Raw genomic sequence first — 12,678 nt, 5'->3', positions numbered from 1 at the left:
AAATATTTATTGACTAAATATTTCAAAAAACACAGATACAGTAGTCATGTCAGTTGTGAGTTAATCTGCATTCGTTGATAACTCATGCTTGCTCTCTTCCCTCTACAATTTCAGAAGGAACCTGTTCATGCACATGCATGTAGTATGTTTATCATGTAAAGCTTGCTTCAGAAAGAACCACTTTACACTGATAGAGATGAATATGTAATCAACAAAGGAACTGCATGCAGGGTGGTAGGAAAGGAAATACTGTACCAATTGGCAAGGGGCATCCAGCCCATCCAGGCCAGGCTGGCCTGGCTCCCCTTTTTCCCCCTTAACGCCTCGGAATCCCTGTTTGTGAAGATTAACTCATAATGTTACTAACACAAGAATTCACTTAAGTACAGATTCTGCTAAAGAAATAACTAGAACAATAAAAGGCTGGGAGAGGAGCAACCTGGAAGTTTCTAGAAAAGTAACATCCAGGGAAGCTGAACAAAGTAAGATGGTGCTGGGCATATTCCTATTATGAGTACTCATCTTAAAACAGTGACTCTCTCTCGAGGGGTGAGGAATAATGCTGGTTCTCCTTTAGAACCTACAGTCAGGTTCCAGCTGGACAGCAATACTTGAGAGTAAAGAAGCCAGGTAGAGCTTGTGCCGAGACAAGACGTGGAACATACTAGGATGGTTTTAGATGCTTCTTAGCATCTAAAAGTCCATATTAAATGACCCTAAGCAGGAAGCCTGCAGCTACTGTCCCTCCAGCTTGCTCTTCTCCCATCTCATCCCCTCACACAAGCCACCTGGAGACAGTTCATGAGTCAGACATACCAACGGGCAGGGTGCATCTAATCCAGGAGCACCCTGTTCTCCTTTCTCCCCTTTAGGCCCCTTTTTGCCTTTCTTTCCCTTTTCCCCCTGTGGATACAAGGGTTTAAATGAAAGACAGGTTTTATTTGGGAGGGAAATAAAGGTGATTCAAAAGATGGCTTAGTGAAGAAAAATCTGGAAGGGCATTTACCACTGTTTTTTTTTTTTTTTTTTTTTTTTAAGTTTAGATAAAGTGTATTATAATACATAACATACTTCGAGATTGACAATGGGTTCCAAGAAGTGGTCTATGGATAACAAGATGGAAGGAGACCCAAAAGGCTGACACATCAGCAAGGCAGATCAGCGCCGACTCCCACCACAATGTCACAGTCACTGTGAATTAGGGGTTTGTGCCACAGATCTGGCGAGGATGAAAGATACCAATTGTACTGAAGCCAGTGGAGTAGGTGGAGTTCAGGGGAATAATGGATACTGCACCTCATTTTCAATACTTGTCAACTCGCTTCTTTTCAAATCCTCTAAAAGATGAAAGCTGCATTGAGCCAGAGGAAAGGGAAAGAATATCAGCAGCTTCTACCTTGTTGAAATGTATCTAATCTTGGTTTTTGAAACTCTGATTAAAAAATTTAATGTATTAAAATATACTTCTATTTCTTTTAAGCACTTTTTTACAAAACCAAAACAAAGACTTTTGTTAAGCCAGGTAAACAGATATTAAAAAGTGCTAATACTTTGCAAGGATGCCAATTGGGGAAACAGGTTTTTATAAATCTAGGAGTCTTCTTTAATTCTCATTGCTCTCATGCTAGGTATTCACAATGGTAAATGAGTTTCCAGCTTACTCACAAAGTAACCAAAGCCCCCCAAATTCTGTTTGATAGAGGAAAACTAGTTTGGACTCAGTAAAAATGAGGGAGGCAGGATAATTACATAGTGGGAATGTAGCCATGGAAATTAGTATTTAGGAATCAAGGTAAAGGTTGTGGGAAATCTGCATGGATCACAAGAACGGAGGAATTAAGGAAAGGAGGCAAAAGGAGGAGAAGGAAGGAATGCACCCCAGCTGTTTCACATTAACATAAACATCTGTATATGGACAGAACTGGTGCTCTACAGAATACAAAATACAATACATATTTAAATTAGTATATTCATTCTGCAATCAAGATGGCAGTTGCAATAAAAGTGAATAATCTCTGAAGCAAAACAACATGAATATTCAAAGGTGAAAAGACATACACAGAACAGAAACATGAGATATGCATTCAAATTAATACATTCATTCTGACAGCCCAAGTGAAAGCTCCTCATTCATCTCCTGTGTGCCAAAAAGATTGCATCAGAAGATTCAGAATCAAAAACATTTGGGTTTCTTGAATCTTGGGAAAGAGAAATACTCTGTGTTTGGTTGATAGTGATGAGACAAAGCCTCCACAGCAGGGTAAGATGGGGAGAGGGTTTGACAGGAAGTCAGATGGGAGGGGCATTTGGAAGTAAGGTGTTGTTCACCAAGATGAATCAACATCCTTCCTTAACAAATAACTTGAATGCCACTGCATGAAATTGATTTAAGCTTGTTTACATGAGCTCTTTCTGCCCAGAAGGTAATGGACTTCTCTTCAAGTAGGTGTGACTGAGACCAGGTGTGTTGGGTGTTAATTTAGAATTCAGTTCTGTTTGATTGGTAAATTAGCTCAGATTAAACACTCAACAGAGATGTCATGACTGTTATTGTGGTAGGCTATGAGCATTATTTTTCATTAAAATTTTAGCAAACATCACTACTATACAAAGAATTGTATACAACAGTGATTTGTAATATGTAGAAATTACCCATGCAATGCAAAACCATCTCTCATTGTGGAGGTAAGCACATGAAAGCTCTTGGTAGTTTATTTCTTATATCAAAGTATGATATTCATAAAATGTGCACATTTAGAATCTAATTTTCCTAAGTATAAAAACTTCTAATCATGGAAACTAAATATAGAAATATTTTTGCATGGTGATAATATTCTGTAGTTTTATGCTTTCATAATCTATAATGTGGGTAATTTTTTAAAAATATATTTTTTATTACTTGTTGATGGACCTTTATTTTATTTACTTATTTATATGTGGTGCTGAGAATTGAACCCAGTGCCTCACCCATGCTAGGCAGCGCCCTACCACTGAGCCACAACCCCAGCTCTCTTTTTCTTCTTTTATTTTCTCATGGTGTTGGGGATGGACTCCAAGGCCTCATTCCTGCTATTCAAGTGCTCCATCACTGAGCTACACTCCCAGCCCAATTCTGAAAATCTCTTACTTGTTTAAAAGACCAAAAAATTGGGTGCCACATGATGCCATGTATCTTTTGAGTAAATAAGATTTTGGACTCATATAACACATTAGGTAAATATAAAATACATAAAATCTTTAGAACGTCTTGTGCTGCCAGTTTTCCTGCATGACTTATCTCAAAACACATACACTTTACAGTTGGAATTTATAATTCAGGGTAAAATAACTTTGTCTCACTTTCCTCATCTGTGAAATGGGAAATAGCACCATTCTCAGGGCGTTGCTGTGAGGACTACAAGGCTGATCACATGTAGAGGACCTGAGTGTTCAATGCATGTGATGACGGTGCTCTGGATGCCACCGCGTGGCATCTTTACCAATGGAAGGCTGAGTGGAGCTTAAGGCCTAAAGCATGCACGGCAGGCTGTGGATCCTCTTTCTGTGTCAAATCTCATTCGTCCTTGCTTTCCAACAGCTGTGAACTTTACCATTCAGGAGAGTCCATGGGGGTTTAAAAACATTGTGTTAAATAAAATAGGATGTGGATTAATCACAGAAGCAGAAATCCTTTAAACTGGGATTGTGAAGGTATAATTCCAGTTACTTTGATTAATCTCGAGTTGGTGGACTTTGGTCAGCCTCATTTGCTTCATCCAATGTCAACTGTTCTTATGTTTAATTGGGTCAAAGATTCAAGTCAAGCACAGAGAGGGAAAGACAAAGAGGAAAGAATGAAGGAGAGAAAAGGAAAGAGGTTTTTTTTTTTTAGAAAATCCATAACCCAAACTTTTCTTTCAGTTATAAAACTCTACTGCTTGATAGTGGCCCCTATAAACTTGAGTTGATGGTCCTGGGATAGAGCCTCAGTGCTCACCTCATAAAATACGCCAGTATCTTAATTTTCAAAAGCTACAGCAATCAGCTTGGAATCTGACAGTGGCAAGCACTGGTCTCTGTGTAATGGACTTACTGTGGTTTATCCATCACACTGCTTGTCCTGTTTTTTGAATAAAAAAAATTCAAGATACACAACATGTCTATTTCCTGGGAATGTCATAAAGACAAATGAGATGCTGGCTTTACAGGGTTATATGAGCTTGGCCAAAATACCATTGCAGGTTTGTACTATGTAATTTTATTTTTATGAAAAAAAATTCGAAACCCACTGGACATTTTTCAAAAAACTGGTGTCAGGTAGTTGAAAGATTACAGCTTGGGTATCTGGGGATTAGAATTTATTCTTCTATGCTAGATGGTGCCCTATTTCTGGCAGTGTAGACATTCTTATTCCTCTTTGAAGACCTGATTTGTTAGATCAGGCACCAGTGTGCATTTGGAACACAGGATTCAGACAGAGGAAGCATCTGATGGAATCATAGAGGCTGAGCAGCAAAGCAGACAGCAGGAGCAGAATCACACAAGGCACATGCTAGGAGGGACAGGTCACCTTTTCTCCCTTCTCTCCCAGGTCACCCTTCTCGCCTCGTGGACCAGGGAAGCCCTGGAGGACAAAAAGCAAAACCAAGAGGTCTATTGGTGTATCTGGGGTAGAAATCACATTGGAGGTAAATGAACATCTTAGGATTCATTAATCTGAACTAAAATTAGAAAAAAAAAAATGACATGCCAAACAATCTAAAGACTTAGATTAAATAACACTTAGAAATAATAGGTTTCTAGCATTTCAATTATCTATACATAACAGATTTCTTGTTTTTTCTCCTAAGAAATGTAGCATGATAATTGCCATTCTGACTGGAGTGAGATTAAATCTTGGTGTAGTTTTAATTTGCATTTCTGTAATTGCTAGAGATGTTAAACAAGGATGTAGGGATAAATATTCACTCATACATTGCTGGTGGGACTACAAATTGGTGCAACCACTATGAAAGCAGTATGGAGATTCCTCAGAAAACTTGGAATGGACTCACCATTTGACTCAGCTATCCCACTCCTTGGTTTATAACCAAAGGACTTAAGGTCAGCATACTATAGTGACGCAACCACATCAATGTTCATAGCAGCTCAATTCACAATAGTTAGATTGTGGTACCAACCTAGATGCCCTTCAACAGATGAATGGATAAAGAAAATGTGGTATCTATACACAATGGAATAGTACTCAACCACAAAGAAGAGTGAAATTATGGTATTTGCCAGTAAATGGATGGAGTTGGAGAATATGCTACTTGAAAGAAGTCAATCCCAAAAGATCAAAGGCCAAATGTTTTTCTCTGATATGCTAATCCACAATAAGGGGTGGGAGATTAGGGAAGAATAGAAGTACTTTGGATTAGACAAAGGGGAATGAAGGGGGAATGGGAATAGGAAAGATAGAATGAATCAGACGTTACTGTCCTATGTGCATATGTATTACATGACCGATGTAATTCTACATCACATACAATCAGACGAATGAGAAGTTATACACTATGTATGTATAATATGTCAAAATACATTCTACTATCACATACAACCAATAAGAACAAATTAAAAATAATAATTTTTTAAAATGTAGCATGGAAAGGATATCGGCATACTCGTTTAGATCCTGGAAGTTTACTAATTTGTGTGGGTTTGGGCAAATCACTTACATCTGCTCTTTATTCCCTGGACTGTAAAAGCGAATTAATGACTATCTGTATGTGGCTGTTGTGAATGTTAAACGAGATGACGTACACAAAGTACCAGAACAACGCTTCATATAACAGGTGCTCAATAAGCAACGACTAACTTTTTTAAAATTGTGATTATTCACATAATACAGGAGAAGCAATAATCATTTCTAGAGGCATTTCATTTTTGACATTCTCTATTTTTATAGAATTATGTTACCATAAAAGAAAAATATAAATATTTACTTTATACTAAAAGGAACAAATATGGCATGACAGCTTTGAGAATAAACATATTATTCCATAAGGGTAGCATGAGAGAGGTATATTGATTTTTTGCTTATTTTTTCCACAAATGAGTCATGCTGATGTTGAGTACCCTTAATTTGAGAAAGTATGTTGACGTGTCACTATCTACTGTTATTAATTTTATACCAGGTAATTGTATTTGCCTTTGTGTTTATCTCATGCAATCGCTAGTGTATTCTATATTGCTGTCCACATGCACAGCAATATATGCTCTATGCATAGCTATATGCACAGAAAAAGCTTGCTATTGTTGATGATGGAGACCATCAACATCTACTTTCATTGGGAGATGTTTGTTGTCTGTATTACTTACATCAAGACCAGGCTCTCCATCTTTCCCCTGCCAAAGAACCATAGTAGCTACATTAGTGTTCCTAAGTTTCATGAAGATGTAATTGTTTTACTTAAGGCTGCCTGAACATGCAACACTTGTATTAGAACAATGATTTCTGGAATGGGAAAAGGATTCTCTATTGATTAGTAATATAAATTTCTTCAAATCAAGGAAAGTGACAGTTAGTGTTGCAGTTAAGGGCCATGAAGGTCTCTCTTTGATTTTATGTTGGGTTAAATAGATTAGTATTTTGCTAAAGTTTAAGGTGTGCTATCAAGTTATCAGTTCAAGAGTGAAATCAAAGGCAAAAATACTGTTTAGTTGATTTAAAGGCATGCCAGCACTACTAGAGAATGAGAAACAATGCTACTTTAATTAGCTTAGTAATTTACTCAATGGGTGAAGAATGTGAAACTGTTTTATTGTTAAAATAGTTCTAATTTAGCCAAATGTGCACCTACATAAATATTAACAGTGTGAAAGTCACAACTTAAAAATTGTTTTTAAGCAAGCTTTGCAAATGAATGATTCCCAAGTAAAAAAGGAGTCATCAAACTCTTACGTAAAGTTGAGAAATTCGCTCTCTTAGTGACAACCCTGGTGAATCCGCCCAAAGTTCCCAGAGGCTGCTATGATTCCACTAATCAGATTTTGACATCTATCTCAAAATTAGTATCTGAAATAATAATGGTTGATTATTTCAATTCATGAAAACTATGTGGAAGTTACAGGGAGATTAAAAACCTTAATAGAATATATGCTGCTTCATTGCCCCACCCTACTGAATCAATTCTAATTACTGCAAAGAAGTAAACCTGAGGTCTCAGTTGGATTCTGCGAATTTTCAGGATAGAACACTATCAGCATTCAATGTTCTGAAAACCATTTGTCCTTAGTAACTTCAATCACAAATGTCCAGGTCACAGTAAATACCAATTTACTTTGAAGGATCATCTTTACTAGTATGAGCGCTTTTAATCAATAACCTATATCATTGTCAATGAAACTTCCACACTTGTTTTTGGAGAGAGTGACCTTTCAAGGAAGTGACAGATAGGAGCATCCAGTCAGATGGCATAGGGAGGGCGTTATCTGACAGTTGGAATCCTGCTTTCAGGTTAGCAGTATTCATCCTACAGACAGTCTGAGCCTTTCAATCTTGTGAAACACTGTGTGTCTGTACAGGATGAGAGGGTGTGAGGCAGATGTGACCTATCTGTGAAGAACACAGAATTATCTGTAATTAGTGGAGTGGTTTTGCTCTTTTAATGTGATTAGTCTGCCCCACAGGGAAGGGTTAACTGTGTCAGTGACAAGTCACAGAGGCATGCAGAAGGTGGTGACCAGGCACACTGAACTCACAGGCAGGCCATAGGGTCCTCTGGGTCCAGGCTCTCCCATAGCTCCTTTTCCCCCCTGAAACACAAAGCAGAAAGTCCAAATCATACATGCACACTTTACCCCCACACTTTCTCTTAAGGCCTGTGTACAAAGCCTCAGTCTGAAGTACCATTCTACCAAAATGTCAAAGATTCAGGTTCCTACAGGATTACTGTCAGTGACAGGGAAAGTAATCCACAATGACATATTTTACAAAATGACCTTTGAAAGGACAGAAAAAAACTGCCGCTGCCCTTTTGTGCTAAGGGTTTGCATAGTAATGATGCTGCGCTTAAGTTTCTTCAGCCTTGGTGTGTTTGTGTTACTACTGAAATTATAGGTTGAGTATCCATTATCTGAAATTCTTTGGCTTAACAGTGTACTGGAGTTCAGATTTTGGGATACCTGCATATGCATGATGAGATATCTTGGGGTGGGACCAGTCTATCCAGAGAATTCATTTCCTTATACATATAGCCCAAAGTAACTTGGGATAGTAATATTTAGTGTACCTGTACTTGGATTGTGACTTCTCATATGAGGTCAGAGGTGAGATTTTTTTCACTGTGGCATCATGTCTGTTCTCAAAAAGTTTAGGGTTTTGGAGAAGTCTTAATTTTTCAATTTTGGGCTATAGATGCTTGGCTTATACTACATTTTAAAGAATGTAATAAAATACTTCTTTCCCTTATTAAAGATCTCTTACCCAGAGAAACTTTTCTTTACCATCTCTTGCCCTTACCCAGCTGCATTTTACTTCAAGTCCCTTACTCCCTGGGAGACACTCATATTCATTCTGATTCTTTCACGAGAATAAGCTCATCAACGTTTCAGGACCTCTAGCCATTCCATACAGCATCCAGCACATTAGTAATATTTGCTGAATGAATCAATATAATGGCTGAATGGGTCAATATAATGGCATACATATTTTGATTTCTTTAAAGTGTTTAAGAGGTTTTATGCCTTCTACTAAATACTAGCTTAGATATACATTAACTTCTTCACTTTCTCTCAAAGTACCTGTTTCATAGGGTTGCTTGCCCTTGCTTAAATGACTACTTTGGATTCTTTTAAAGAATAAGTCACTGAAAGTTATTCTATGAATAGAAATAATTGTGATAATAGAGATAGTCCTCATTTCAAATAGTGTTTTCATCTCCAAATTAAAACGTTTGTTGGTATTTAGCATGAAAAATTTAGGAGTAATAGTGATGTTAACATGAGTATCCTAACAGAAAATGTTACCTTCTTTTATCATACCTGTGAAGAAGTTTAAAGTTCAGCAAACCATTTTTCATGGGTAAAAAGCTAGGTTCAGCTGATAATTATGCCTGCAAAGGGACAATGGCATGCTTGTTTTCTACGCCTCAGATCTGTGTGCAACTCATTCTTCCTGAATCTAAATTTAAGGGGTTGGTGGAACTAATAAGCACTGTCATATGAGGCACATACAGGAAAGGTGAGGTTACTGAAGATGAAAACCATAAACGCTTATTGAACTCATTATTACTTTATTATTGAACAACAGCAGTTGTGCTCAGTAAAGCAGCCAGGCTTTAAATGACACAGATTGAAATTTGAATTCCACTTCTGGTACTTTGTCTGTATGGCCTCCAGTGGCTTTCAAAGCTTTCTGTGCCTGAGTTACATTAGTCATAAAGGAAGAAGAGTAATGCACATTTTGCAAGAACTGTTCTAAAGATTAAAGGTGATAGTAATATATGAAATTATATGGTAGCAAATAGAATATGCAAAGCATATGCTATAAATAGAAGCTGTTGTTAGTAGTAGACAATTAAAGGTGATGTTTTTAATGGATAGGGCTTGACAACCTGAAGAGCCCTAATTCAAAATCAATTGATTTGATAGTTTTGCTTATGATTTTTAAAACAGTGGTATATATGCAGTGAAAGGTGGGAGTTTTAAAAGGGATCATGGACACTGGAGTAGGTCTAGTTTGAAATAGCTGCGGATTACAGATTTGAAAAATCTTCATAGATTTTGATATTGCCAGTTCCTTCCCCTTCCTCCATTGAGAAACTTGGCTTTGTTTTGTTTTTAAAATAAATATATTATGGTTTATTGGAATAAAGCTGTCACTAAAACATCTGCTGACAGAATTCCTATTCCCAACTAGCCCTCCCCAAATGATGACTTTAAGTTAACAAGGCAATTCCATTTCTCTGGCTGGCAACTTCTTTGAAAGTGGACATATGATTCAGTGCTGGCCAGTAAGGCATTGGGGGCAGTCAGTCAGTTGGAAGTCTGGAGAAGGTATCCTCTTTGCTAAGAAGGAGACCCCAAAGTATCGCCACTGTTCTCGGCCCATCTCACCTTGGGATGCTTGGGACCACTGCTCCCAATGTTACTGCTGTCAGAATCTACCTTCAACCATTATGCTATATGAAATAGTACATTTCATTTTCATTTAAGCCATTTTGAGTTTAGGTTCTGTCCCTTTGAGTCAAAAGCATCCCAATGGTTCCATCTTGAATACTTTTAGGAATGAAATAGTAACTCCAGGATTTCAATGGGTAATTTCTTCTCCTGGAGTAGATAATCCCCAAAGAACTGCAAATGAAGTTTGCTCTTCTGAACTCTCAAACTCCACACACTATGGAGTTCCGAAGCATTTTATTGAGGATGAAGAAATCAGTCAATGGCAGGGAGCACCCAGTGCCTGCCGAGCTGAATACTAATGCTGTCAGTCATGTAGCAGACATTTTGAGCAAAGATGCCTGCCAACTGCCTAATTTCTTTTAGGTTGGTGTAATTTCATTTAAACTCTTTACTTTCCATGTCTACATTGAGGAATTATTCTAGAATGTCTTCCCTTGTTGATTCTTACCTCTTCCAAACTTGAAACTTTTTTCCAAGAGAGTCCAGATGGCACCCCAATTAACTTTGAGAACTATACTCCTGTTTGGCACTTGGGGTGAGGGGCACTTGGAGAGTACTGATATATGATCCAGTTAGGATAGTTAACGTGCTGAGTAAATACAAGTGTAACACTTTACACTGCACGCCATCTGACTTAAACTATGCCTTCAAAAATTCTTAGCAACTTCATTTGCTCTTCTGGTTAATTCTGCCTCAGCACTGAGACCTGATACTCTTGTGACACTGTGGAGCTATCGGAAGTAGCAGCTGATTTACCAAACGGTAAACCCTCTTGAGCCCCAGGGCACTCTGCCAAAAGACTGCTTGAGATTTGCTGCTCCAATTTTAGTACCAGGGCTGGGTTTTTTTCATATGATGCTTGAAAGTGAATCTACATCAGCATCATGGAGGTCCTTAGCTTTTAAATATTTTTAATTAAGAAGATCTTCAGAAGTTGTTGGTTTGATCTTGGAAATAAGACAACAGCAGTTTCCAATCATATGTTCCTTTAGGACTCATCTCCATCTAGAACCAATCTTGGATAAGGTCAGTCTTCAACATCGCACATGCAGCCTGTGCTATTCACTCTGGCCTCATTCTCTGGTTATTTCTTGCATACATTTTCCCCCTCTGCAATGAGACTGTAAACTCTTCTAGGTCAAGGAAAATTGCTGCTTCCTCTGCAGCAATGAGTGTATATTTGTAAGTTCTAATAAAAGACTATGGGATGATGAATCAATTATAATGGTATTATTCAATGTACTGGAGCAAATTGGCAAAAGTACCCTTTCTGTAAGTAGAAGAGTGTTTCCATTTAGCACTAGAAGTAATACTATGCTTTGCAAAAAATAGCATTTGGTAAATATTTATCACATGAATGAATTCACTTTATAGAAGGTAGAATTGGGGAATTGGAAGGTATGACAAAGAAATCACTACCTGCCTCTCTTTTTTTAAAGCAAATTATTCCAGACTGGTGAAAACGATCTAGTTTTTAAAAGAGCATAAACTTGTACACTGAATCATTCTAACACTTTCAGGTCTTCACTTTTAGGATACTTTCTTATATCCTTTGCTGGATGGTAGAGAAATTGATGATACAATCCTATTCACACACACACACACACACACACACACACACACACACACATTTTCCAAGGTGAGGAAATGAAAAAGTGGGAGTAAAAGGGAGAGAAGTTCCAGATAGGTGACCAGCTGCTGATGCTGCAGTGCATTCTTTTGGGTCAGATATTTATCTTCTATTCTGAATGTCTTCCCCCACCCCCTAAGGATATGGAAACATGGCCTAGCAATAGAGAGGTTAGTGAAAGGTTTTTGTTTTATAATGCACTGAAATTATTTCCTTATGGCTAAAGAAAAACAGGCCATTCTTTAGCTATTAAAAAAAAAAAAAGCGGGGGGCATGTATAACTGCAGAGAAGAATACTTGGGTTTTGTAATTTTCCTTGGAAAAATGTTATAACATTCTGAATACAGTAGCTTTATATTAAAGATTATCAACCAGAATATGTTGGTACTCCTGGAAATTTTAGGCCCATTGACTTCCACTTTCTGGATGAAGGCCAAATGAAAATATCTTCCTTATGGTAGATGAAGAGTAATTGGAGCTATTCATTTTAGCTATGTAAATGTATGTATTGTTTTTATTAAGGCAGCCCTATTCTATTTTATACTCTGTGGTTTTCTTCTCTCAGTGTTAGGACTCTGAACAGAACTTAAGATGCCATCTATTTCCATTTAATACTTGATAGCCCTTTAGTACTTCTGGAAAATAAACAGTTCAAGTTCAACTAATATGGAAAAGTCAGGCTCTGTGTTTCCTTCAATACACAGTTTAAACTTAATAACTTCAGGAACAACTTACTCTTTCTCCTTTGGGGCCTGCAGGGCCATGAGGTCCCATAGGACCATCTGTACCCTAAAAAAAAAGAAAGATAAAAATAAAACAATGAGACATGCCACAAACACCGTAAGAAAAGAAGTTTTGATTTATCCTGGACCTTTCCTGGTGAATGATGCCTTAGGATGTCTGTA

General features: G+C 37.6%; 1 protein-coding gene across 2 annotated transcripts in view; it reads right to left on the bottom strand.

Moving 5' to 3' along the window:
• Nucleotides 1-317: 317 nt before the first annotated feature.
• Nucleotides 318-12,678, bottom strand: part of Col25a1 (collagen type XXV alpha 1 chain) — a 434,308-nt gene continuing 421,947 nt past the window's right edge. For both annotated transcript variants that reach the window (XM_047566623.1, XM_047566624.1), the window contains 5 exons: nt 12,509-12,562; nt 7,723-7,776; nt 6,340-6,366; nt 4,550-4,603; nt 318-903 (listed from right to left, as the gene is read on the bottom strand). In XM_047566623.1, coding sequence (XP_047422579.1) covers nt 736-903; nt 4,550-4,603; nt 6,340-6,366; nt 7,723-7,776; nt 12,509-12,562 — 357 coding nt within the window. In that variant the 3' untranslated portion in view covers nt 318-735. The remainder of the gene's footprint in view (nt 904-4,549; nt 4,604-6,339; nt 6,367-7,722; nt 7,777-12,508; nt 12,563-12,678) is intronic.

The sequence above is a fragment of the Sciurus carolinensis genome, chromosome 10 (genome assembly GCF_902686445.1).
Source record: "Sciurus carolinensis chromosome 10, mSciCar1.2, whole genome shotgun sequence".
NCBI classification, from domain to species: Eukaryota; Metazoa; Chordata; class Mammalia; order Rodentia; family Sciuridae; genus Sciurus; species Sciurus carolinensis.
This window is presented reverse-complemented; position numbering and strand designations above follow the sequence as displayed.